At 48.0% G+C, this 25244-nt stretch overlaps 1 protein-coding gene across 5 annotated transcripts in view; it reads left to right on the top strand.

Annotated features, from left to right (window-relative positions):
* The window catches only part of Frmd5 (FERM domain containing 5), a 238372-nt gene that overhangs the window by 190255 nt on the left and 22873 nt on the right, over nucleotides 1-25244 (top strand). For all 5 annotated transcript variants that reach the window (XM_042687991.1, XM_042687987.1, XM_042687990.1 and 2 more), the window contains exons 2-5: nucleotides 10376-10480; nucleotides 14588-14630; nucleotides 14859-14937; nucleotides 22664-22761. In XM_042687991.1, coding sequence (XP_042543925.1) covers nucleotides 10376-10480; nucleotides 14588-14630; nucleotides 14859-14937; nucleotides 22664-22761 — 325 coding nt within the window. The remainder of the gene's footprint in view (nucleotides 1-10375; nucleotides 10481-14587; nucleotides 14631-14858; nucleotides 14938-22663; nucleotides 22762-25244) is intronic.

Raw genomic sequence — 25244 nt, 5'->3', positions numbered from 1 at the left:
CTGCAGAGAAACCATTGCATTTCCAGAGGTCTGGCTTCTCAGTCCTCTCTCTCTCCATCACTATGCAGAGCCAGGGTTCACCCAATGTCACCCCCACTCCTCCCAGTGCATGTGAGGATCATAGACCAGAAGATACCTGTCATACTCAACCGCTGGAATACCACATCCAGAAGACTAACATGTTTAGAGCTCCCACCTCAAAGTCCACTCAGCTTTTGCCTCAGCCCAGGTTCTACCTCTAGGGTGGTGCCAGGTTCAAAGTAGGAAGAGGTACTTGAGCAGGCCTTTCCCAACTCCAGCAGTCCCTGTCTACCACATCTGGACAGGCAAAGAATCTCCAATCTTATATATGAGAACATACAAAGCTGGGCACCGGTGGCTCACACCTGTAATCCTGACTACTCAGGAGGCTGAGATTTGAGGATTGCAGTTTGAAGCCAGCCCAGGCAGGAAAATCCATAAGATTCATTTCTCCAGTTAATCACAGGAAGAAAAAAAAAAGCCGAAAGTGGTACTGTGGCTCAGGCCCAGAGTTCAAGGCCCAGTTTTGGGAATAGGGTGGGAAGGAAGAACACACAAATAGAACTGTTCTTTCATCTAAGCCCAGCCAGAGTTTCACCCCTGACTCCCTCTCATGTAAGTTCAGAGACCCCACTGCCAAGTGGGTTAGTCTAGGAAGTAGTAGCCTGGTGGAGGAGTGAGGACAGAGAGTGTCAGTAGCTTCAAGATCTCCTTAGAAGTTTCTGCAGTGATCCTCACAACGTGTGGCTGAGGGCCTCTACTGGATGGTGTAACAGGATTTTTCTATCTCAGTGTAAAGTAAAGTAACCAGACTCATTCATTGCAGGGTAATAGCTTCCCATAATGCTGCTCACTGTCTCAGACCTGCTGGAGGCACTTTCTAGAATTGAATGCATTCCATTTAGTTACTCTTTCCATTTACTTTGAGCAATGGCCCTAAGGTTGGTTGGTTTGGTTTTTTTTTTTTTTCTCTTTCTGTTAATTAAACTAGCAATAAATGTCCTTAACTATCTACCTTGCTAAAAGTACCTAATTACTCTAAAAATCCCTTTGTTAAAATCCTTGGTTTGGGCTGGGGATGTGGCTTAGTGGTAGAGTGCTTGCCTTGCGTGCGTGAAGCGGTGGGCTCCATTCCTCAGTACCAAATACACAGAAAAAGTCGGTCGTGGTGCTGTGGCTCAAGTGGTAGAGTGCCTGAGCAAAAGAAGCTCAGGGACAGTGCCCAGGCCCAGAGTTCAAGCTCCAGGACTGACAAAAATAATAAAATAAAATCCTTGGTTAGAAAATGGACCTGGTAGCCGGCACTGGTGGCTCACGCCTGTAATTCTAGCTTATCAAGAGGCTGAGATCTGAGGATCACAGTTCAAAGCCAGCCTGGGCAAGAAAGTCCGTGAGACTCTTGTCTCCAATAAACCAATAAAAAGCTGGAAGTGGCTCTGTGGCTCAAGTGGTAGAGCGTTAGCCTTGAACTGAAGAGCTGAGGGACAGCGCCCAGGCCCAGAGTTCAAGCCCCACGACTGACAGAAATTTAATTTAATTTAATTTAAAAAAGAAAATGGACCTGGGATATTATTACTGTGGTAAGTAAGTATGGAATCTGAGATTTGGAGCGTATAAGAGGACAGTAGATTGTGTAGGAGTGGGATATCAAGGCACAGGGAGGGAGATTGACTTGCTCTAGATACCACCTTCCCGTATGTCACTTCCCTCCAGTCCCAGGCTCCCTGCCAATGTTGAATATGGAAGGCCTGCCTCCCTGGCACAGACCCATATGCCCCATGCATGTGCCTTGTACCTGACCTAGCCTTCCATAGAGGGGAAGCTGGATCCTCTCCAAGGAAAAAGGCAGGAAACAGGCTGGTCATAAAACCAAGACCATGGTGTGATTAAGAAGCCTCTGGAGCCTGATTCAGGCTGGAAGCAGCAGCCGGCAGAGAGCTGGGCCCATTCCCAGCTTTACCTCCTAGACAAAGGAGTCTAGAGGCCAAGAGAGGAAATGTTCTAGAATAGACTCCCTGCTACTCACAGCAGAACAGAGATGAGGAGGGAGCCCTTCTTCAGCATTCGGTTTGATCTAACTGCAGGATTTCTTTCTGATGAACTGGTTCGCTGCAAAAGTTCATTGAGTTTTGAAGGAGTTAGCCATTAAAAGAAGACAGTAATTGGGGATTTGAACCTTCTAGCCAAAACTGGTCAGCTGCCTGCTGTCATGAAAGGCAGAATTTGAATACCTGGCAGGAAGGAGTAGCATCTACATAGGTTTTAACCTACAAGCCTTGTGCTCTGAAATTGGCACTTCTGGTACTGAAAACCTGCGAGATGAATGAAATCAAGAATTGTGATGACAGAGCTGGATGCGGTAGAGTTCACATATCCACTTTTTGGGATCAGGAGATTGCTGGAGAAGGGTTGGTCTGCCCCAGACCAGCAACTGCAGCCTCACCTGAGGGCTTGTTAGAAGCGCACATTTTCGGGCCCCACCCAGGTTCAGACCCAAACTCTAGAGTGGGCCCAGCAGTTTGCTTTCACAGGCCTTCCAGGTGATTCTGAGGCAGGCCCACGTTTTGAGAACCCACTAGTTCTGATCATTGCAGAGTCTTAAATTCGCTGTTTGTTTAGGAAAGTACTTTCTGAGTGAGCTAGCTCCGTGGCCTTCCGCCACTCATCCCCTTCTCTCCTCCACTGGGACAGCCACTGTTGGTAGATGTGGAACTGTTCCGGTCCTTTCCAGCATCTCAGCATTTGTACAGTGAAGCGTCTCTTCACCCATCTGTTCAGTTCCTGGCACCAGAGATCTTACTTTACCCCTGGGTCTCTCAGTATTGATAGCACAGTGAGGTTGTTTCCACCAAGTGCTGGGAAGGGAGGCACCGCAGACCAAGTCTGTCTGCTATGACAGAGGACTTCCGTGAAAGACCCTGGCCATCCTCTGGAGCAGTGAGAATAAGCCATCTAGTCACAGGATAGAATGCCAGCAGCTGTGTGATGGAGCGTGTTCTGAGGAACTTGGGACCCTAATTAGAGAGCTAAGGGCTCCACTTAGCCATCCTTTTTTCTCATACCTGCTGACATCCCCTTGTGCAGTTACCTGAGGATGCCAGAGTGATGAATGTGATGTTACAGACAGACCTAGCAGTTTTCACTCCAGACACACTCTGTTGTGATTTCTAAGGGAAGTGAGGCTCTGAGTTCATTTATTGAGTACCTTTTGCAAAATGCTTTTTTTTCCTTGCTACTCTAAATCAGAGCCATGGCTTTAAAAAGGTATAGTGTCAGGCTAGGTGCAGGTGGCTTACGCCTGTAATCCTAGCTATTCAGGAGGCTGAAATCTGAGGATCGTGGTTCAAAGCCAGCCCGGGCAGGAAAGGCCATGAAACTCTTATCACCAATAAAACCACCAGAAAACTGGAAGTGGTGCTGTGGCCCAAGTGGTAGAGTGTTAGCCTTGAGCTGAAGAACTGAGGGACAGCACTTAGGCCCAGAGTTCAAGCCCCATGACTGACAAAAAAAAAAAAAGTTTAGTGTCTTGGAATTGTGTCATGTCTTACCTTCTATTTCATTCAACTTCTTCCCAAAGAGCAAGTCAGGAACAGGATGTAGAAACCTTGCTCGTGTCTCTGTGAAGCCAGGCATGGTGGCATACTCCTAAAATCTCCAAGAATTTTTGGTCCAGTCGTGGGGCCTGAGCTCTGGGCCTGGGCGCTGTCCCTCAGCTCTTCAGCTCAAGGCTAGCGCTCTACCACTTGAGCCACAGCGCCACTTCTGGCTTTTTTCTTTTTTGTTTATGTGGTGCTGAGGAATCGAACCCAAGGCCTCATGCATGTAAGGCAAGCGCTCTACCACTGAGCCACCTTCCCAGCCCTATATTTGGCATTTTCTACTCTTCTTCTGATAGTAGTTGTGGAGAAATGGCCTTGGGATAAGGAGAAGATACAGATGTAGTTCTGTGCTTCAAGAGCCACTTGGGATAAATTTTCAAAATGGTGGTCATTCCCTTGCAGAATAGGAGGATACTTCAAGACGAGCCCGGTACCTGTGCGGTGGTAATACAAGCCAGTTCTCTGACCCGAGTGAGGATTTCCAACAGGGCTTCCGCAGCACCACACCCAACAGCCCAGCCTACAGGTGTCCATCCGCATGGCTCATGATGCCCATGGCTAAGGGGCTTAGATCCTCTCTTCCCTCTGAACGCTGGGCTGGATCACTCCTGCGGCACCAATGGCAGCCTCCTGGCACTACTGGCACCCAAGTGCCTGCTTGCGCCTCATCCTTCTCATGCTGGCTGCTGAATTCTGAGGGGGATGCAGAGGAGGACACACCTAGGCAGGGCTGAGCTGTGGCCTGCTGCATGTGAGACAGGCTGCTACACAAAGCAGTGTGGCGCACACGCACACGCGCACACACACACACACACACACACACACGCACACACACACACACACACACACACACACACACACACACACACACACACCAACAAGCTGCAGCCTCAGCCCTTCCTGGACAGTTGGCTTTCCGACTGAGCAAGAAAAGTGGGAACCCAGCAGGGGTTCCTCCCTTCAAAGAAAAATGTACTTTAGGGTGGAAGGTGCTGAGGTTGGTGAAACTGGGGCCCTGCTATTAGCGCCCCACCGCACCTCAGGCTCAGAAAGCTGGGTTGGGTGCAAGGGAGCCACAGTAGCAGGAAGCCGCACCTCAGTAATTGATTCACACTTTCCTGCTCAGCTCACTTGTGCCACGGCCCTGGGAAGATGAGTTAATGTGTCTGACTCCTCTAACATTAAAAAGCGTTCACACAGCATCTGCTCCTGAACCCGGCCAACACCAGCACAGTGTATCCAGAGAAGACACTGTCAGGAAAGTAGGGAACTGTTATGGCCTTCAAGGATTTAAATATAAACTTAAACTGGAATGGAGGCTGAGAACCCCCCCACCCCCCATCACCTGTGCCCGTCCCTTCCCTGCCTGGCCTCTGAGGGCCGCTTGCTCAGTTCTTACCTCTCCTCCAGGCTCCTAGCATTGGTGCGGCTTTCTCTTCTCTTGTATTGTGGAGGCTCAGAAGCCCACTTTCTATAGTCTCTTCTTCCTCCCTCCGCCTTCTTTAAGACCAGGATGGAGATCACTTGAAGCCTTGCCTAGTCTGCACTAGAACCCAGGTGGTAGGACTGAACAGGATAAAACTTAACAAGTAAAATAAAGCGGCTCTCCTGCCCAAGGGTTATCATGATGAAGCAGAAAAGGCAATTACCCTTGAATGGCTTAGGTCACTGGCCCAAGCTTTGCTTGCTACTTGCTGCCTCCTGCCTCAGTCCTTTTGCTATAAGAGACAAAACTGGGCTGGGGGAGTGGTGTAATAGTACAGTGCCAGCTTACTAAGTGCAAGGCCCTGAGTTCAATCCCCAGTACCACCCAGATGGAGAGAGAGACAGAGACACACACAGAGAGAACGAGCACTTTTGGGAGGAGGAGTGTAGATATCAGCAGGACAGAGGACAGTGAACATGAATTCAATACCTATGTACATGTGTGCAAATCAAAAAATGAAACCTGTTGAAATTGTTTTAAGAACAGGGAAGAGGAAAAAGGGAGAGCTATAGTAAAATACATTGTCTGTATGGATTGAAATACCACAATGAAAATCATTTTGTAAGACTATAATGTGTGCTAATTTTTTTTAAAATCATAAAAATAAAACTTGAGAGGCTGGGCACTAGTGACTCATACCTGTAATCCTAGCTACCTAAGAGGCTGAGCTCTGAGAATCATGCTTCAGAGTCAGCCCAAGCAGGAAAGTCTGTGAGACTCTTCTCTAATTAACCACCAGAAAACCAGAAGTGGCACTGTGGCTCAAGTAGTAGAGTGTTTGCCTTCAGCTGAAGAGCTGAGAGACAGCTCCCAGGCCCAGAGTTCAAGCCCCATGACTGAGGAAAACAAAACAAAACAAAAAAAAACTTGTGGGTAGGGGGAAAATGGGAAAGAATGAAGAAAGGTATGACATTGAGGAACATTGTACTCATAACCTGACTTATTGAATTGTAATCTCTTTTTACAACTATGTAATAATAATAATAATAGAAAAGAAACAACTCTTAAATTAACCACCAAAAAAGACCAGAAGAGCTGTGGCTCAAGTGGTAGAGTGCTATCCTTGAGCATGAAAGCTCAGGGACAGCATCTAAGCCCTGAGTTCAAGCCTCAGGACAGGTGCACACATACAAACACACTCACACACACACACACAAAACCTAAGGGAATCGTATCAGACAGGGAGGAACAAGAACAGGAATTCTCCGCCTAGATTGCAAAATGAGTCTGAGAGGTTCATCAATCATTCTGGGCACCATCTAGAGAGAATAAATGGGTTTTCCTTCCATGCACTGCTATTTTCAAAAACCTGTGTAGTTACTACTGTGGTTCATAAAATATGAAGTTATTTATAAATGAGAGCTTCGTAAGTTCCTTTGTCCCGATAATGTCTTAGGGAAGAGAATAACCTCTGACGCTTAGTTGAAGAGGAAGGCTTTCAGTGCTTCACTCAGATCACTTGTCCTGAAGATAAACGTGCTCAGGCTTGGAGCTCTGACTTTGTAATCACCTGTCAGCGAAAGGCCTATTTCCCCAGGATAATCAATACTACCGCATTCAGCACACATCATGGGAACAGCCATGGTGCCAGAGAAACCGCAGGCAGAGGCAGGGGAAGATAGAGACAGCAGACAGACCAGGGCCACGAGGCCAGGCAGAGAGCAGCCTAAAAACAGGAGATGTGCAAAGAACTCACCAGGCCATGGAACTTACAGAAAATCCTAAAATCCTGCACCTCCACTCTGGCAAAAGAGGAGCATATGGCAACCTCTGAAAGTTACCTCCAAAGTATTCTGGGTTGATCCTGCCTTTGTACTTCTGCTAGGATTTAAAATTCACAGAATTCTGCCAGAAAGCATCTCTCCGTTCCCCTCAACTTCACCCTATCTGAAGAGATGCAGCAAAGGAAGTTGCAGCTTTATGTGAATCTCTCAGTACAGAGCCAGGTATCTGAGGGAACTTTGACTCCATGGTGGGGAGCAGGGAGCATCTCGCCAGATGCTGAGGATGTAGAACAGGCTACGGGCCTGTTTCCTGCCTCCTACAAGAGAAGAGCCATGCCTTCTCCCTGTGAAATGGGAGAATCGTGATGTTTGATCTACTGAATTTAAGATTTTTTTCTCTCTTCCTTCCTTTCTTTTTTTTTTTTTTTGGCGGGGGTAGGGAGGGTGGGGGAGTTATGGGGCTTGAACTCTGGGCCTGGGCACTGTCCCTCAGCTCTTCAGCTCAAGGCGAGCACTCTGCCACTTGGGCCACAGCACCACTTCTGGTTTTCTAGTGGTTTATTGGAGATAAAGAGTCTCATGGACTTTCCAGCCCAGGCTGGCTTTGAACCACGATCCTTAGATCCTTATAATCTCTTAGATTATAGCCATGAGCCACCGGTGCCCAGCTTTGAATTTAAGATTCTTAACAGCTAAAGAGCCTTGCAAGTACAGCCCATGAGCCTTTTGTGGTGGTGTTTTATTTTAATGGAAGACCAGGTTCTTATTAGAAGTCCTTGCGGGGACTGGTATTGTGGCTTTGTGGTAGAGTGCTTGCCTCGTATGCATAAGGCCTTGGGTTCAATTCCTCAGTACCACATAAACAAAAGAAAGTCATTCAGTAAAAAATATTAAAAGGACTGGGAAGGTGGCTCAGTGGTAGAGTGCCTACCTTGCAGAAAAAGCCAGAAGTGGCACTGTGGCTCAAGTGGTAGAGCGCTCGCCTTGAGTTGAAGAGATGAGGGACAGCAGCCAGGCCCAGAGTTCAAGCCCCACAACCCACCAAAAAAAAAAATGTCCTCACGGTTTCTATAACAGAAGCATGTTTTCCCTGTGGCTGTCTCTACCCCAGGCTCCTGTTAATATGATTTCTGAGTGTTTGGAAGAGAGTTTCTTCAGACATTAAAATTCAGACTAACTTGATCACAATGTAGTAGCCAGATTGGTGCAAATAAAACTTGTAAAGAAAAAACTCAGCACAATATGCAACTGTTTCGTGCTATTCCATTCCAGTTACCCTAAGAAAGATAATAGTTTAGGACATGCTATGTGAAAAAGAGTTGAAAATACTTCCTATACCCCCAGAGAAACAGAAATATGAGATTCGGCTCTCCTCCCACTCTGAGGGATGAGTAGGAAAGTGATCTTCAGGCCCAACTCAGAAAGATGGTTACCAAGGAAGTTCTTCAAAAGACCTGGTGTGTGATCCATCACCCAGAAGTCCCAGTGTGACTCTTGCCTAGTCTGTGTTCTGAAAGAATACTCGTCTTTGGTGGAAGACCAAGGCGTGTTGAATGGGGCTGTTGCATTTGGGAGTATGTTGTCAGAGGGAATGTGAGGCCAGCGGAAGAGGAGGAGGAGGAGGAGGAAGTACACTGCCTCTTCTGGGTAACGCTACCCACTATTCATCCTTCAGCCTCGGCAAGGATAAGCTTCTTAAGGTATTTGCTGAAGGAGTTAGTATCCTGCATCCAGTAGAGGGAGCCAGCAGAAGAGCTGAGGTGTAACTTCTCGTGGAGATCTTACAAATAGGTCTGTTATAGTAGGGTCAGGGCATTCTGTGATCACTCATGGCCTTGGGCCTTGGCACTAGGGAGACCTTTAGATCTTGTAAGACAACCTCAAATAGGGTGCGAAATTGGATGTGGACTGCCTGGAGATGGTCATCTGGGCTGAGCTATGGAGACAACAGGGGACAGACCCAGAGACGGATGCTTTGCACACAGATTCCTGCAAGCCTTCCCCTCCCCCAGCATAGCCCGGATACCCAGGCAGGCTCTGAAGTAGAAGTGATGGGTTATAAAGAGCCTGAATCTTAACGTTTTCATCTTAACAAACCTCCTGGCATTCAGTAAGTATTGAGAGCCTACCTGCCTTGTACCAAGCCCTGTTCTAAATTGTAGAGAAAGGCTCCTGCTCCCACAGTAACGGTCTCAAAAAGGAGCCAATAGGTTGTTTAACAAATAAGTCAACAAGATATGTACACTTATTGTAAGTTTCTGACTGACATAAAAGGGATGCGATGGAAAGTTACAGGGAAGAGCCATATGGTAGGGGAGGATTTCTGCAGAAGGCATTTGAGCCAAGACTTAAGGATAGAAGGGCTGAGATTAGCGACGACAGGAAGAGCATCCCAGGCAGAGGGAACACAGCGTCACAGGAGAGGCAAATAAAAAAAGCCTTGGCATGTTGAAGAACAGCAAGGCTTCGGCCCGAGTGAAATGGAAGAATGATTGGATATGCTCAAAGGGAAGGTGGGCAGCCGCAAGGGCATCACCAGCCGTGAGCAGTCAGGACTTCGGCTGGGAGCAGTGGGAAGACACTGAGTCTGTTCAGCTGGAGTGTAGAGTGAAATTCAGGATCACCACGGTCTTTGTAATAGATGGAAAACCAGTTACGGCAATGTGGACCTAAAAGAGGAGATGTAGGTGGTTGTAGAGGGTTGTAGAGGGTTGTGGTGCCAGCCTGTCATCCCAGATGGAGATTGGGAGGATTGCACTTCAAGGCCAGTGTGAACAACAACAACAAAAAAATCAAGACCCCATCTCAAGAAAAGCAGCCAGGCATGGTGATGCATACCTCTTATCCCCAGCTATGTGGAAGGTGTAGACAGGTAGGAAGACTGAAATCCAGTCCAGCCTCCACTACTGCTAAAAAACAAAAGACACATCCACGCATCTATGATTGCCTGTATACAGGACATCCCATAAAGGATACACAAGGGAAAGGAGCTGGGACACAGGGAGACCAGGGTGGAAGAGAGACCGACTGACCGTCCATAGTGTTTTCTTCCGTACGCTTGAATAATAGCTTACTGTGCACCTGCATTGCTTACTCAGCAAAGCAGACATGGTATCTGCATTGTGGTCCCTCCGGTGGCAGTGTGGAATGACTGAGGATAGGAGTAGAAGCAGAAAAATCCTTTAGAGAAGCCTCTGGCGGTGGTCCAGTTGCAAATTGGTGGCAGCTTGACTTATGGAGTTGGTCACGGGGATAAAGAAAAGTGAATGGGTTCGAGACACACATTAGAGGCAGAGCCTGCTGGTCTTGGTGGAGCTCTGTGTGTCCCATACTGACTGCTCATCCCTGCGATGAGCAGGGAAAGGCTCACACAGTAGTGGTGGCGCTGGGCTTCTTCTGGGTACTAAACACCCCAGAATCCTAGTGCAGAGCTGTGGGCACGGTTATGTTACCTTATCCACATGAAACACTTAGAAAATTTGAATGATTTAATGCTTATTAGAAACAGTCACATTGAACGCCACTCATTTCTGCTTGCTTTGCAGAGAGATGCCAAGGGCCAGTACCTGTTTGATCTTCTTTGCCACCACCTGAACCTCCTTGAGAAAGACTATTTTGGAATCCGCTTTGTAGACCCAGATAAGCAGCGGGTAAGTCAAAATGCAGAGCCCCCGGGGAGCACAGGGTTCCTCAATGGGCCTGAAGCCTTGAATGGTTCCTCAAAGAGTGTAGCGTCAGGTATCAGTGGCCAGCCAGACCCTGAACTTGGCTGTCATTACTTAAAGTCATACACAGTCTTATACCTAGAAGGCAATCTGAGAGACAGCTGTAAAACACGAAAAGCCTGGCATTTCACACATGCCAAAATGGTGCCTTCAAGAGCTTCAGTGGTTTGTATCCTTTGCTCTACAAAGGTCCACCCCTTAGTTCTGGACCTATTAATATGAGGCCACAAAGAGGGTTCCCCTTCCCAGTACCAGAAATCCAGGTGCCCTCTCTGCTGTGGGTGCTCCCTAGAAAATGAAAATGGTAGACTGGTGTTTACAGACGGTATTTGGTATGAGCTTTCTCACTTCTAAAAGGGAGGCTGATGACCCCAAGATCTCTTCAGCTCCCAAGAGATGGTGGTGTTCGAACTAAAAAGGACAGAGTGAGTCCTGTTGGTTCTTCTCCAGTTAAGTCACAAGTTACTTGAGGAGAGTCAGCGCCTGTGAAGTTTGTAATGGAGAAGGAGCTAGAAGGAGAGAAGGAGACAGGAAGGCAGGGAGAGAAACCTTTGGCAATGTCTGCGCTATGCCCTTCTCTGCAGGGAGCATGCCAGGCTCTTCCAGCTGATATATGTTGAGGCCAAGAGCTTCACATATGTTATTTTTATGTAGTGCTTAAAACTGATGATGAGTATCCATAATTGTAATGGCCATTCCGCAGAGGAGTAGATAAAGTCTCAGGCAGGCTGAGTAATTTGCAACAGCCAAGTAAGTGGCAAAGGCAGCGTGGAGCCATTTGGCTCCCCGAGCTGAAAGTCTTCCCTGGTCTGCTGTGAAAGCAGTGTCCCTGTGCCCTTCCCCCGCCTCCCCCACCCCCAGGGAGGGCCCGGGAGAGCCAAGGCCTGAGAGAGTTGGAGGGAAAGGGACCCATTACAAGAGTTGCTCTAGATCCACTGGATCATGGTAAAGATGGAGGAAAGGAGCCCCTGTTTCCCTACGGTATAAAATAAGTCGTTTCTCCCACACACACACCAGCTCCAAGGTAGTCTGAAGCCAGCACTCATATCCACTCTCCACCTCTGTTTGCTCGGTTCTGTGTCTGCCCTAAGGAGCTGCCTCTCCTCGTTCCCCACTGTCCTCAGAACCAGGGCCTCTGCCCTCTCACCAGCCCCTGAGTCTCCAGATTATGCTGTTTTGGCCCTTCACCCAAACACAGCAGAAACCCTGCTCCCAGAATCACCTTTTCCTCTCCTGATCCCTTCTCCCCAAGGCCAGATTATCAGGTTGCTGATGATGCTGGGGCCATAAGGCAACTGTAGGGTATTCTTGGGACGCTCTCGGAACATTTCCCTGCTGGAGTCTGCTGAAGTTCCTGATAAGCTGGCAGTGCTTTTTGCTCCCTTCCCAACCCCTTCCCAGCCTTCTGCAGCCTCAGTCATTCCTTGAGCTCACTGCAGTGCAGAGGAAAGCCTTATCTACAGCCATGGCCTTCTTGTCATTCAGCTCCATCAGCCCTCTACTGACACTGCACCTCCATCTTGCCTTTCTGTTTCTGTCTTCCTTTATGTCTAATGTCTAAAGGTGTTCTGTTTATTGAGTTCCTGACACCTGCTGCCTTCTCCCTCCCTCTGCCCAATGCCTGTGTGCTTAAACAAACAGGCCTCCTCCGCCCATCCAGGCACAGCCTGGGACCCTGGTTGTTTCTATGCAATTTCATCCCTCGCCTCTGCTTCCCTGCGAAGCAGAGCTGCGGTGGGCCATGTAATGTGAGAAGGACCTCTTAACCACATTGAGTGGCTATAATGAGTTGCCAGCCTCGTGGGAACTCAGATCAGAGAAAGCAAGAGAGCAGAATGTCAGCCCAGATTATCCATGTGGAGCTGACGGAAGAACTGGCTCTTAGTGGGTCCATTAGCTGCATGACCCACGACCTGGCCCAGAAGGTGAGAGCTGGGAATTCAGGGAGGCCAGGATGCTGTCTGCACGTCCTTGGCTGCTTTCCCGCCACAGGGAAGATGCTGCCAAAGCATCACACTAAATGGAGGTAGCCAGGGAAGAGGGAATGTGGACCCAAGTCCCTCTGTCCATTGGACAGCAACATGTTAAGCATACACTACGGACCAATGAGGTGTTTCCTGTCCTCCTGGAGCCTTCATCTAGTGGCTTTGAGTTACTTCCAGGCAATCAAGTCCCAAATAATAGGAGTTTTAGCTCACTGCAGATTGGCAAAAGTACTTGCTTAGCATTCCAACAGACAGACATCAATAAGGAAAGTAATAAATCTCCCATGAAGGGGCTGGGAAGGTGGCTCAGTGGTAGAGCGCTTGCCTTGCATGCCTGAGGCCCTGGGTTCGATTCCTCAGCACCACATAAGCAAAAAGAAAAAAAGCCAGAAGTGGCGCTGTGGCTCAAGTGGTAGAGTGCTAGCCTTGAGCTGAAGAGCTGAGGGACAGCACCCAGGCCCAGAGTTCAGGCCCCACGACCGGACCCAAAAAATAAATAAATAAAAAATAAATCTCCCATGAAGATTCGAGAAGCAGATAGAGGATGGTCTCATTGCTTTCTTGCTCCAAACATAAGTACCATGTAAGGACGGGGAGCATGATTCCAGTGGTAGAGCATTTGTTTAGCAAGCAGGCCCTGAGTTCAAACTCCAGTACTGGGGGTGGGGGGCAGGGGGAATAACAAAAACACAAGGACGATGAAAAAAAACACATTGCTATCATGCCCTGCTTCTATAAAACTCCCAGGGGAAGCCTGGCACTAGTGGTTCACGCCTGTCATCCTAGCTACTCAGGAGGCTGAGATCTGAGGATTACAGTTCAAAGCCAGACTGGGCAGCAAAGTCCATGAAACTTTTATCTCCAGTTAACCCCCAGAGAAAAGGAAGTGGCACTTTGGCTCAAGTGGCAGAGTACTAGCCTTGAGCTGAAGAGCTCAGGGACAGCACCCAGGCCCAGAGTTCAAGCCCCACAACTGACCAAAAAAAATCCCAGGGGAACAGGATAGCATTCTATTATTGGTTATGATTAATTATCTTTTTTAATTTTTTGTCAATCTTTGGGCTTGAACTCAGGGCCTGGGTACTGCTCCTAACTCTTCAGTTCAAGACTAGCACTCTACCACTTGAGCCACAGCACCACTTCCATTTCTGTGAGACAAGTGTCTCACAGACGTTCCTGCCCGGGCTGGCTTTGAACCACCATCCTCAGATCTCAGCCTCCTGAGTAGCTGGGATGACAGGCGTGAGCCGCCAGCACCTGGCTTAATTATCTTTTCTTTTGGCGGTGCTGGGATTTGCCTGCTAGGTAAGTATTCTACCACTGTGCCTTTCCTCTTGTGCCAGTTAAAGTTTATTATCTTATGAAACTAAGACTTGAGCCATCCTTGTAGGCCAAGGAGTCCTGAGTATGTGTTTTCTAACACAAAGTTTGGTGATACCATCTCTGCCCTCTGTACACTTACAAGATTTCCTTTTGTCAATATTCTGATATCAAGGGCCTCCATCCCACTCCTTGGCCAAATTTTATATATATATATATGCTATAGATTATATATTTATATATCATATATAGTATATGCCATATACTATATGTATGTGCAGATAACACATACCACAGGTTAGGCAGACGTAATATATTTTACACAGGTATAATATATTTGGGTTTAGTAAACATACTCAGCATCTCCCTACTCAAGCCAGGTGGGCTTTTGTCTCCAACATACCTCCGTGAAGCCATTCACACCTACTGGCATGCCAGAAACATGGCTCAGAACTTTGGCACCCTGCTTTAGGAGGCAGCATTCCCAGGGAAGCCCAGAAATGGCATCTGAAGCTGGAACTATTCCCCTCGTCACAGCTGCTCCATGGGAGCTAGTTTCCGAAAAATCCTGTCACCCTTCCACTCTCCAAACCTATATTTTACAAACTTGGGGCCACTTTTATCCTGGGCTACAATCTGTAGAGTGGTTTAAGTGGCGTAAACACACGTTAGACTTGACACTCGGGCTCATTAGGAGGGTTCTCATGTCCTGCGTTCTCCGTTTCAGCATTGGTTGGAGTTTACCAAGTCTGTGGTGAAGCAGCTGAGATGTGAGTATTCAGGAATGCACTCCAGCTCTGCCCTGGGGAGGGTGGGAAGAAGCCTGGCCAAGGTCGCAAGTCTTGGTTTTGTAGTTTTCCCCTGTTTTCCGTGTGAGGATTTTCTATGGGCAGTTCAGAGTCCTGTGCATAGGTGGTGGGAGGGAGGGGGGGCGGTATCTCTGCATGACCATCTTCTGGGAGAAGGTCTACGCTGATGGACATCTCTTTCCTATGCAGCTCAGCCTCCATTCACCATGTGTTTCCGTGTGAAATTTTACCCTGCGGACCCTGCTGCCCTGAAAGAAGAAATAACCAGGTGAGGCTGAACACTCCCCCATCCCCCACCCCACCCAACCAGCCACCAAGGCTGCGGGAAAGCCTAGGGGCATGGGCCTCTCAGAATCTCTGGTTTAGAAACACCTGGCTCTTAGGCAAGGAACTCTTCCCAAATAGAACCTACTTCTATATTCCTTTTCCACGTGCTTTCTGCAGTGGAGGTGGGCACACGTTTTTCCCCTACCTGTGATGTGCCTTCTGTGGACATTTTTGGAGAAGACCTGTTGATGGTTAGTTTGAGGATTGAAGATAGACTCCAATGGCCTAATGCATCTGCTTGGGAGAATCATAAGTGTGGTATGGAGGCATTGTAAATTCTAAATCCAGTGGATAAACGCTGACGTGTTACTGGATCAGGTCTGTGATAAATTCTTTATGGTAGGGATCATGTTGCATGGCAGGCAGACAGCTGTGTGTATATGCATCCGATCTCATCCAGCACCACTGGAGAATGAGGGTTTCTGTGCTCACATCCATCCTGCAGGAGGGACAGTGAATAAGAACTTTCAAGCCTCCCAGGGCTTTGGATATCCGAACCAAAATCACACTAAGTCTCATCTTAAGGATTTCAAAGTTCAGCAGGGCACTGGTGGCTCACGCCTACTCTGAAGCTGAGAAGCCAGCCTGGAAGAAAAGTGCATGAGACTGTTATCTCTAACCTCCAAAAAGCCAAAAGTGTAGCTATGGCTCAAGTGGTAGAATAGTACCAGGCCCTGCATTCAAGCCCCAGTATTGGCACATGTGTGTGTGCATGCACACACATACATATAAAGATTTTGGAAGTTTTCTATAATGGGATCCTTTGTCCAGACATAAGGAAGCTTTGATGTCATCTTGTAGCAGGTAGGCCATAGGTCAAGAGGCAATGCCAGAGGCTCCTAGAGCTGAGGAAATGACCACATCACTAACACTACAGCCTGGGAAATGGCAGATAGGAATGAGGTCATTGCTGTCGTATAACTGTATGTCCATAAGGACTTGAGGTCCACTTCAGGATCCTGAACTGCTTAGGAAAGAAAGGAAGAGAAAGACCAAAGAAAGGAAGGAAAGGAGAGAGGAAGGGAAGGGAAGCAAAGAAGGAAATGAAATTGTTTTCACTTGCATGTCAGTAGCTTTACATAAGGCAAAAAAGGCAGCATGTACTCTCAGAAAGGAAATCAGGAAATGAAAGGGAGGGTAAAAAAAAAAAAAAAAATACATGCAGAGAAAGCAAGGAAAGAGGACAGGGAGGGAAAGGAGCCTTTTCAAATGGGCCCAGTGCAGCTTGAAGGGACTGATAGAATGAGCACCAGGAAGGTCTCTTCCTGTAGATGCACAAGGCAGATAGTGTGCACCCACCCGCTCTGAAGCCCTAAGGAGAGTTGGAGTAGCTGAAATGAAACTTCATGCTGTCTTAGACATAAAGACTTCAGGAGCCGGGCACCAGTGGCTCACGCCTGTAATCCTAGCTACTCAGGAGGCTGAGATCTGAGTATTGTAGTTCAAAGCCAGCCTGTGTGGCTGGGAAGGTGGCCCAGTGGTAGAGTGACTGCCTTGCATGCACAAGGCCCTGGGTTCGATTCCTCAGCACCACATAAGCAGAAAAAGCCAGAAGTGGCGCTGTGGCTCAAGTGGTAGAGCACTAGGCTTAACCTAAAGAGCTGAGCGACAGCGCCCAGGCCCAGAGTTCAAGCCCCATAACTGACCAAAAACAAAAAAGAAAAAAAGACTGCAGGCTCTGCTCGTCTTCATGGAAGTAGAGGTGGTCAGCACTTTCAAAACAGAAAACCAAACTCACCTATATGACCAGGTAATCTGTAGTTTCAAACAAGTAATGGAGACAAAACCACTATGTTTAGCAATGTGTGTGTGTGTGAGAGAGAGAGACAGACAGAGACAGACAGAGAGAGACAGAAAGAGAGAATGGGTATGAAAGAGAGAGACTGGCACTTCAACTTGCTATCTGATGCATGCTTTCACTCATTGGCTGGCATTCTACCATCTAAGCCAACCCAATGTTTAGCCCCACCCATATCCTCCAGAGTGTTTGCCTTCCTTCTGAGCTCCTCCCTCTCTGCTGAAAGTGCCAGAGCTAGTGCAGATGCACAAGTCTGTGCCCCAGGCCGTGTGTTGGAGCCAAATCAATACTTTGTTGTTGTTGTTGTTAGCACTGAGGTTTAAACTCAAGACTTCACAGCTGAGTTCTACTGTTCTACTGTTTGAACCACATCTCCCTCTGTGCTCTGGCTATTTTTGAGATAAGTTCTTGGGGTTTTTTTGCGCAGCCAGGCAGGATTGTGATCCTCCTGTTACACTCCCACCATAGCTGGGATGATGGGCACCTGGCCAGGGTGCCTAGTTTTTTCTCTTGGGGAGCCAGGGGAAGGGCTATTTCATGAACTTTTTTGCCCAAGCTGCACTAGAACTGCAATCCTTCTATAATTAGCCTCCTGCATAATTGTGACGGTGGGTGCACATTCCACACCCAGCTACGTTTTTTGTTTGTTTGTTTTTTTTTTTTGTCGGTCGTGGGGCTTGAACTCTGGGCCTGGGCGCTGTCCCTCAGCTCTTCAGCTCAAGGCGAGCGCTCTACCACTTGAGCTACAGCGCCACTTCCGGTTTTCTGGTGGTTTATTGGAGATAGGAGTCTCACGGTCTCTCCTGCCCGGGCTGGCTTTGAACCGCGATCCTCAGATCTCAGCCTCCTGAGTAGCTAGGATTACAGGCGTGAGCCACCAGCGCCCGGCTCCAGCTACGTTTTTATTGAAAGCCTAGCACCAGCCATCCAGATTGTTCTCCGCTTGTTGGAACAGCAGTGGTGCTGACAGAACTCAGCCATCCTCAGACATGGGGCTTTCTAATAGCCATCTTTGCCTTTAGCAACTCTTAATACAGTTTTCTAAATCAAGTGTCACTATGTTATATAACGACCCTCCTACCCAGGAAACAGTTGTAGACCTGAGGGCTTGGGTCCAATGGATGTGACTACTTGTCTGTAGGACTTGCACATAAGATATTTAACCTCTCTGGCCTTTGGACATGTCATGGGGGATAGTAATGCCTACTTCTTAGAATTACTGGGAGGATGAATGCTTCTTGAAACCTTGCATTGAGCAAGGGCTCCGTGTGTTCATGTTCTCTGCCAAACTGATTACACGGTCCATGTAAGTCCAGCATTGGGACCACAGCCAGGCCCCCACACATCCAGGACACTGGCGAATGTACAAGCTTCTCTGCCATCCATGTGCATTCCTGCTAACCACCTTGGACAATTTCCTCTTGAACTTCTTTCCTCGGTGTGCAGTTGAACCCCAGGGTGCCTGGGTCCGTTTCTAGTTTCTGTGCCTCTCTGCTCCCTAGAGCATTCTATGAGGCATCAGAATCCGCTCCATCATTCTCACTTACATGCCTACTGATCTTGAGAGTGCGTACCTGCCCCGTCCTCACACAGCGCCCATCATTCATTCCTGGCTTGGAGCCCTTTCATCCCATCTTGCTGCCAGACTAATTTAGCTGTCTGAGTGTTTTTTCCCCAGTAATATTGGTCCTAAGTTTCACTGCCATTCCTGTAAAGCCAAGCAGGGAGAAGAGGACAAAGTAGGGAATGCAGACCAGTGCTTCCATTTATCTCTTGGATTCTTCCCAGAGGATAAATTTAGTTTCCAAATCCTGATTAATTTCCTTTGTCGTTTTTTTTTTTTTTTTTTAAGTAATAAATAGATTTTTCTTGTCTGGGCTAGAGACCCGAGAAAATGGGGGATTGGGCAGCAGATTGAGCTTTTCAAAAGGGCTGCATGTAAATGAACTCCTTGGGCTGATCAAGTGCCAGAAAGAAACTGGAGTGTGAGCGGAGCCCCACGCCTGGAGGCAGCAGATCAGACGACAGGAGCTCATGAAGCTGATTCCCTGAATGAATGTGCACATTAATGGGCAGAGTCACTGGGTCATTTAATCCATCAGTGGACCTCATTTGGGCCTAGCTTAGGCTAACACTGAGTGGTAAACTTTCTTCTACAAAGGACTAGATAGGATTTTAGGTTTGGGGGGCCATATGGTCGCTGTCTTTACTATTCAGTTCCGTCACTGAATATGGAAGCCGTCATAGACAATACGTACATGAATGAGCAAAGCTGTGTGCCAATCAATTTTCACTTCACTGGAAAGTATGGCAGTAGGCCCTGAAATCAGAAAGACCTGGGTGCCATTCCCAGGTTGTTCTTTAGCTATGTGACAGGGCAAGCAACAGTAGCTGTAAATACTCATCTGTTAGACAGGAACAAGCGTGGTAGTCACCGCCGCTGTGCAGAGGGAATGAATGCTGGTGAAGCATTCGGTGTCATGGGGGAGGGGGAGACACAGCACGCTCTCTACAACCGTGAGCTATCGCTCTTTTTTTTTTTGTCATTTGTCATCTCTCTCCTCACGTGGAATTGAAGAGTTGGAAAACTTGTTCTGTTCCCAGCACCTATGAAGTACCTGGAATACATAGTATATATCACAGATGGAAGATAGATAGATAACTAGATAGACAGAGACAGACAGACAGACAGACAGACAGACAGATAGGGTTAGGCACAGGATACATAGGTTCATTAAGGGAATATCAAGAGTTACACAAGTATGGTGCTGGTGGCTCACACCTGTAATCCTAGCTGCTCAGGAGGCTGAGATCTGAGGACCACCGTTCAAAGCTAGCTGGAGCAGAAAAGTCTGCAAGACTCTCATCCCCAATTAAGCCCTCAAAGGCTGGAAATGGAGCTGCAACTCAAGTGATGGCGCACCAGCCTTGAGCAGAAGAGCTAAGGAACCGTGCCAGACCCTGAGTCCAAGCCCCCAATACTGGTGGAAGGAAGGAAAGGAGGGAGGGCAGGGAAGGGAAGGGAAACGAAGGGAGGGAGGAAGGAAAGGGGAGGAAGGAAAGGAGGGGAGGAGGGAAGAAGAGGAGAGGAGATAGGAGAGGAGAGAGAAGAGAGGGGAGAGGAGAGCAGAGGAGAAGGGGGGGACACAAATGTGGGGGAGGCCACTGAGGCAGAAAAGTGAGGTGATCTCAAACCGCCCTCTGCCTTGCAGCTGTAGGAGGGTCCTTCTCTGAGCTTCTCTCTTGTCCTCTGTAGGGCTGCTTTGATGCTTTAGGATGTGGACTTGCTCCTTCCTCCCTGTTTCTCCTCCATTTACCACGGCGTGGCTAAAGAATGTTCTGTGAGCCGGCTGACCATGGCTCACGCCTGTCATCCTAGCTATTTAGGAGGTTGAGATCTGAGGATCGCAGTTCAAAGCCAGCCCGGGAAGGAAAGTCCATGAGACTCTTACCTCCAATAAACCACTAGAAAACCGGAAGTGGTGCTGTGGCTCAAGTGGTAGAGCGCTAGCCTTGAGCTGAAGAGCTGAGGGACAGCGCCCAGGCCCAGAGTTCAAGCCCCACGACCGACCAAAAAAAAAGAATGTTCTGTGTCCTTGCCCCTGAATTCCTGCACTGTCCCATCACCAGAACAGCCTACATCCATTCTGGCTGCATGCACCCATACACAGATGCCTGGTAACGCCTTTTGAGGCAGTATGTCTCCCGCTGGAGGGCCATCAGAGGTTCCTGAGGGACACTTCCAAACCACGAGGTTCTGACCTGCTTCTGTGGGGAAGGGGGAAGCCTCCTGTCTGCCACACTGAGAATCACTGCCCAGATTCATGTTCTGCTTTGAAATAATGCATAGCCCAGTATGGCTGTCCCTTGATTCTGGGCAGCCACGCAGAGCAGCACAGGCTGAGGAATGCACAGCTCCAGGCCCAGGAAGTGAGCAGTAAGGAGTAAGGGCCAAAAGTTTGCATCCACCTCCTGCCAAGGCCAGCGGAAGTAGGAGTCAGAACAGTAAGGCAGAGAAGCACTCGCTCGCTGGCACTGGCGCTCTCCCACACACCGTGTGGCATCTCACCACGGGAAGCAGGGTGAAGACAGGCTGGCTTTGGTGGGTCCATCTTAATCATTCACTCTGTAGGAAGTCTGTTTTCCTTTGGCTTTTCTTGGCAAACACCGGGGAAGAGTGGGTTTAGAGGAAGGAAGGATAAGAATTCGGGTGAAAGCCCACTGAAATGCTTACCTTGCCTCTGGCTTGAGGAGGATAATCCATCCTAATGCACGTACAAGGGTGCGTTTGGGCTTGAGGTTGTTTGCTTTGGTGCTGTGGCTTGATCCCAGAGCCTTGCCCATGCAATGCAAGCGCTCTTGTCATGACGCTCCAGCCGCAGTTCAGGACAGTGCTTCTTAAATTTTACACATACATACGTGTGTGTGTGTGTGTGTATGAGTGAGTGTGTGTGTTGGTGTTGGGGTTTGAACTCAGGGCCTTGAGTTTTCTAGACGAGATCACCTCTACTTTAGCCCCACCCCCAGCATAAACGTTAATCTACATACAAGTCACCTTGGGAATCTTGTTAACAGGGGCCGAGGGGGTAGGGTGGACCTGTTAGTGTCTAGAATCTCAGCTCCCATCTCAGAATCACCTGCTAGTGACCCTCCCTACCCTGTCCTAGAACTTGCCCTGTCAGCAGTCCTCTCTTCGATTTGGGTATTTTTACACAGTCAGGTGGACATGGAATCCCATATCGCATTCATCATTCTAAAAACAGAAGCAACAGAAAACTCGAATTTTCTAACGAGGGCCCTATTTCTCTAGGTTCAGACTGGTAGAATTGTACTACGTTTCTGTTACTCCCGTAGGGATATGATCATTACCTGCGTTTGTCTGAGAAAACAATGAGCACATATTATCTCAGAGTTTGTGTGGAGCAGAACCCAGAGGCATCCTAAGTGGGTGATTCTGGCTCCGTCCTGAGGTTGGCTTTGCAGCCACAGTCCTCTGAGAGTTTGACTGGGGCTGAAAGATTCACTTCCAGAATGGCGCACTCACATGGCTGCTGGCAGAAAGCCTCTGCTCCTTACCGCGTGGACCTTTCTAGAGAGCAGCCTGGGCATTCTCACACAGGGCGAGTGAGTGGTCCAAGGAAAAGAGGGAACAGAGAAGAAGGTGTGGTGATCCTATGACCTGGTCTCAGAAAGCCAGAGACTGTGATGTCTGTGTTGTTCTGTGGTTAAGAACCAAGTCATTGATTCTAGCCCACACTTGAAGCGGGAGGGTTTAGCTCTTCTTGTAAAACAAGGAATATCGGAAGATCTATGAACATACTCACACTGTCTTCTATTTTTGTTTTGGGGCAGCCCTGGGGTTTGATCCCTAAGGACTTTGGCTCCCTAGGCAGGTACGCTAGCACAGGGGCTACACCTCCAACCCTGAGGTCTGGTTGACATCTAACAGTAATCCACAGGCCAAACTCTCCTTTGGGCTCACTCAGAGCCCAAGGCAGAAGGGAAGCCCACTTTGCCCGTCTGTGATGACACCGGATTATTTTTGTGCCCTGGATTGACTAGTGCCAGCTCTTTCTCAACCCCAGTGGGGGCGGGGCACTGCCGCCACCAGGAAGCGCCAGGTCTGGGTTGAGCCATCAGGAGACTGACAGGTTGTTTTGAATTGAACTTCAATCCAATTCAGAGCAAAGTACTCGAAAGAGCCTCCAGAGAAATGGAAAATGTATTTGTTCTACTGTATGAGGATTGTTTTTTTTTTAATGTAGCAAAAAGTGTCCTGACAAAAATTTTGATAGGTTTTGATTACATATTTATGTCTTTAAAGTAACGAAAGAAATGCTTTCTAGTTCCTTCTGTGTTTTCTCTCCAGGTATTTAGTCTTCCTACAGATCAAAAGGGATCTCTACCATGGCCGTCTCCTCTGTAAAACATCTGATGCTGCCTTGTTAGCAGCTTATATCCTTCAAGGTAATGACTTTTGACAGGATAAATTTGCTTTCCGTGCTAAGTACTGATTACATTACTTCACTTACCACACATGACTACCTCTTGGATCTAAACAGTATCTAACTTGAGGCCAAGTCTAAGTTCAAGGATTCTACTGCCATTCCTTGGAGCCACAAAGGCCCAGAACGCTCAGGTCTAACCTGTGTAGAAGCTCTTACTGCCAGCCCGTAAGTCTTTTTGACTGTTTGAGGATTTGCCCTGGGCTTTTGGCTGCTACTGTTCTGCAATTCTGGAAAGTAATCAGACCTCCCTTCCTGTCTTCTCATGCAAATCTCTAAGATGTGAAGCATCCTGGAATTCTGGGAACTATTTTTAAAGACCTTTCAGCTCAAACTGCTCAGTGTTAAAAAAGTAGTTTCAAGTAACAAGCACATCCTCTAATGTGCTAGTAAGAGTTGAACCCCACACAGCCAGTACCCAGACTGAACCAAAAAGAAAAAAGCAGGAAATACACACTTTATGAACCATCCTGATACTCAAGTGCCCCTTCCTAGACTTCTCTCTTGGTCCTTAGCCCTGAAACTGTTGTTACCACTGGATTAATTTGGGATCATAGTACTATAACTCCAAAGCTTCCATTGAAACATCAGAACTCTTGGTTAGAAATCTGTGAACTTGGGGGTTGAGAACGTGGCTCAGTGGTAGTGCGCTTGCCTCACATGCATGAGGCCCTGGGTTCGATTCCTCAGCACCACATAAACAGAAAAAGCCAGAAGTGGTGCTGTGGCTCAAGTGGTAGAGCACTTGCCTTGAGCTACAGAGCTGAGGGGCAGCTCCCGGCACAGAGTCCAAGCCCCACGACCAACAATAAAAAAGAAAAAAAAATTTTGTGAACTTTGCTGGGTGTTGGTGGCTCACACCTGTAATCTTAGCTACTTGGGAGGCTGAGATCTGAGGATCACAATTCAAAGCCACCCTGGGCGGTAAAGTCTGTGAGACTCTTATCTCCAATAAACCACCAGAAAACCAGAAGTGGCACTGTGGCTCAAGAGGTAGAGCACAGTCCTTGAGCTGAAGAGCTCAGAGACAGCACACAGGCTCAGAGTTCAAGCCCCATGACAAAAAAAAAAAAAAAAAGGAAGGAAGGAAAAAGAAAAGAAAAGAGAAATCTGTGAACTCCCAGATGTGATGGCTGGGGGGAGATATACCACAACTGTGTTAAAGAACGTAAGTCAGCCCCTTGCCATTTTAATTTCTGAGACTCCTATTTCAACCCATCAATAAAATAGGGAGTCCAGCAGGAGCTTGCCACAGATGCTCCATTCCTTTTCAATGAGAAAACAAATTTTAAACTCTACCCTTGCCTTGGGTTCTACCCTGATAATTATACTGAATTATTCCTTTGTTTTACATATATATATATTTGAGCCAGGCATCAGTAGCTATAATCTAGCTACTCAAGATCTGAGGGTTGGTGTTCAAAGCTAGCCTGGGCAGGGAAGTCTATGAGACTCTTACCTCCACTTATCCACCAAAAATCTAGCTCAAGTGGCAGACTGCTAGCCTTGAGCAAAAAAAGCTCAGGGGACGGTACCCAGGCCCTGAGTTCAAGCCCCAGGGCTAGCACCAAAACAAACAAAGTATTCAATGCCAAACATTGCTGTTTATCATTTGGTGCTTTCTAAATAAAATCAAAAGAAATTACTCGGAAGTTTTTCAGGTCATCCCATACATTAAGGGAAACCTTTAGTCTCTTGTTACACTATAGAAGGTCCTGAGTCATTTGAAGGTGGGTTTGGCGGTGATGGTGGTGTTAATCAGTTTGGCGTTTTTATTGTGATGAAGAGTGGGTCCTGGCTTCTGGTCATGGTGAAGACTGTGGACCAGCCCTCCCAGAACTCACTGATCTGAGAGCTCATCAGAGATGAACTCTGGGCGTGACTGAAACACACAGCCCCACCCCAGTAAGACACTGAGAACTGAGCCTCAGAACTTAATGCTCCCAAGCCCAGAGACACTCTGATCCTGGTCAGCCTTCCTGGGCTCCACACCTCTCTGAGGCACGATCAGCCAGCCCTCTGTGGGTCTTTTAGTCTATTCATTTGGATGGAAGGTTGAGCTCTAAATTGGAATCATGGCTCAGTCAGCAACTTGCCTTGGCCCCTGCTGAAATACTCAAAAGATTTCAGTGTCTGACCTGGTTCAAGCCCAGAAAGTTCTGTCTTCTTGTTCAAGCTCATACATACAGTACTGCTGCCAGGCTCGCGTCTCATGTGGCTGAAGGACCGAGAGCCACAGAAAGACTTCTGCTCTTTTATTGCAAATTTACTTGTGGTGGTCTCCGAACACAGGGTCAGCCCTCCTGTCTCTGCTTGGACAACCCAAGGTCAACACCTAGGAAGGCAAAGGCCTTGGAGTGCTCCTCAGGGGCCAGCCCCAGGGCCAGGCAGAGCCTGCTCAGGACCGGGTGCTCTTTCTAAGTCTTCAGGCACGTGCTTTGTGCA

This window comes from Dipodomys spectabilis, unplaced genomic scaffold (assembly GCF_019054845.1).
Source record: "Dipodomys spectabilis isolate Male_0828 unplaced genomic scaffold, ASM1905484v1 ptg000108l, whole genome shotgun sequence".
In the NCBI taxonomy this organism is placed as follows: Eukaryota; Metazoa; Chordata; class Mammalia; order Rodentia; family Heteromyidae; genus Dipodomys; species Dipodomys spectabilis.
This window is presented reverse-complemented; position numbering and strand designations above follow the sequence as displayed.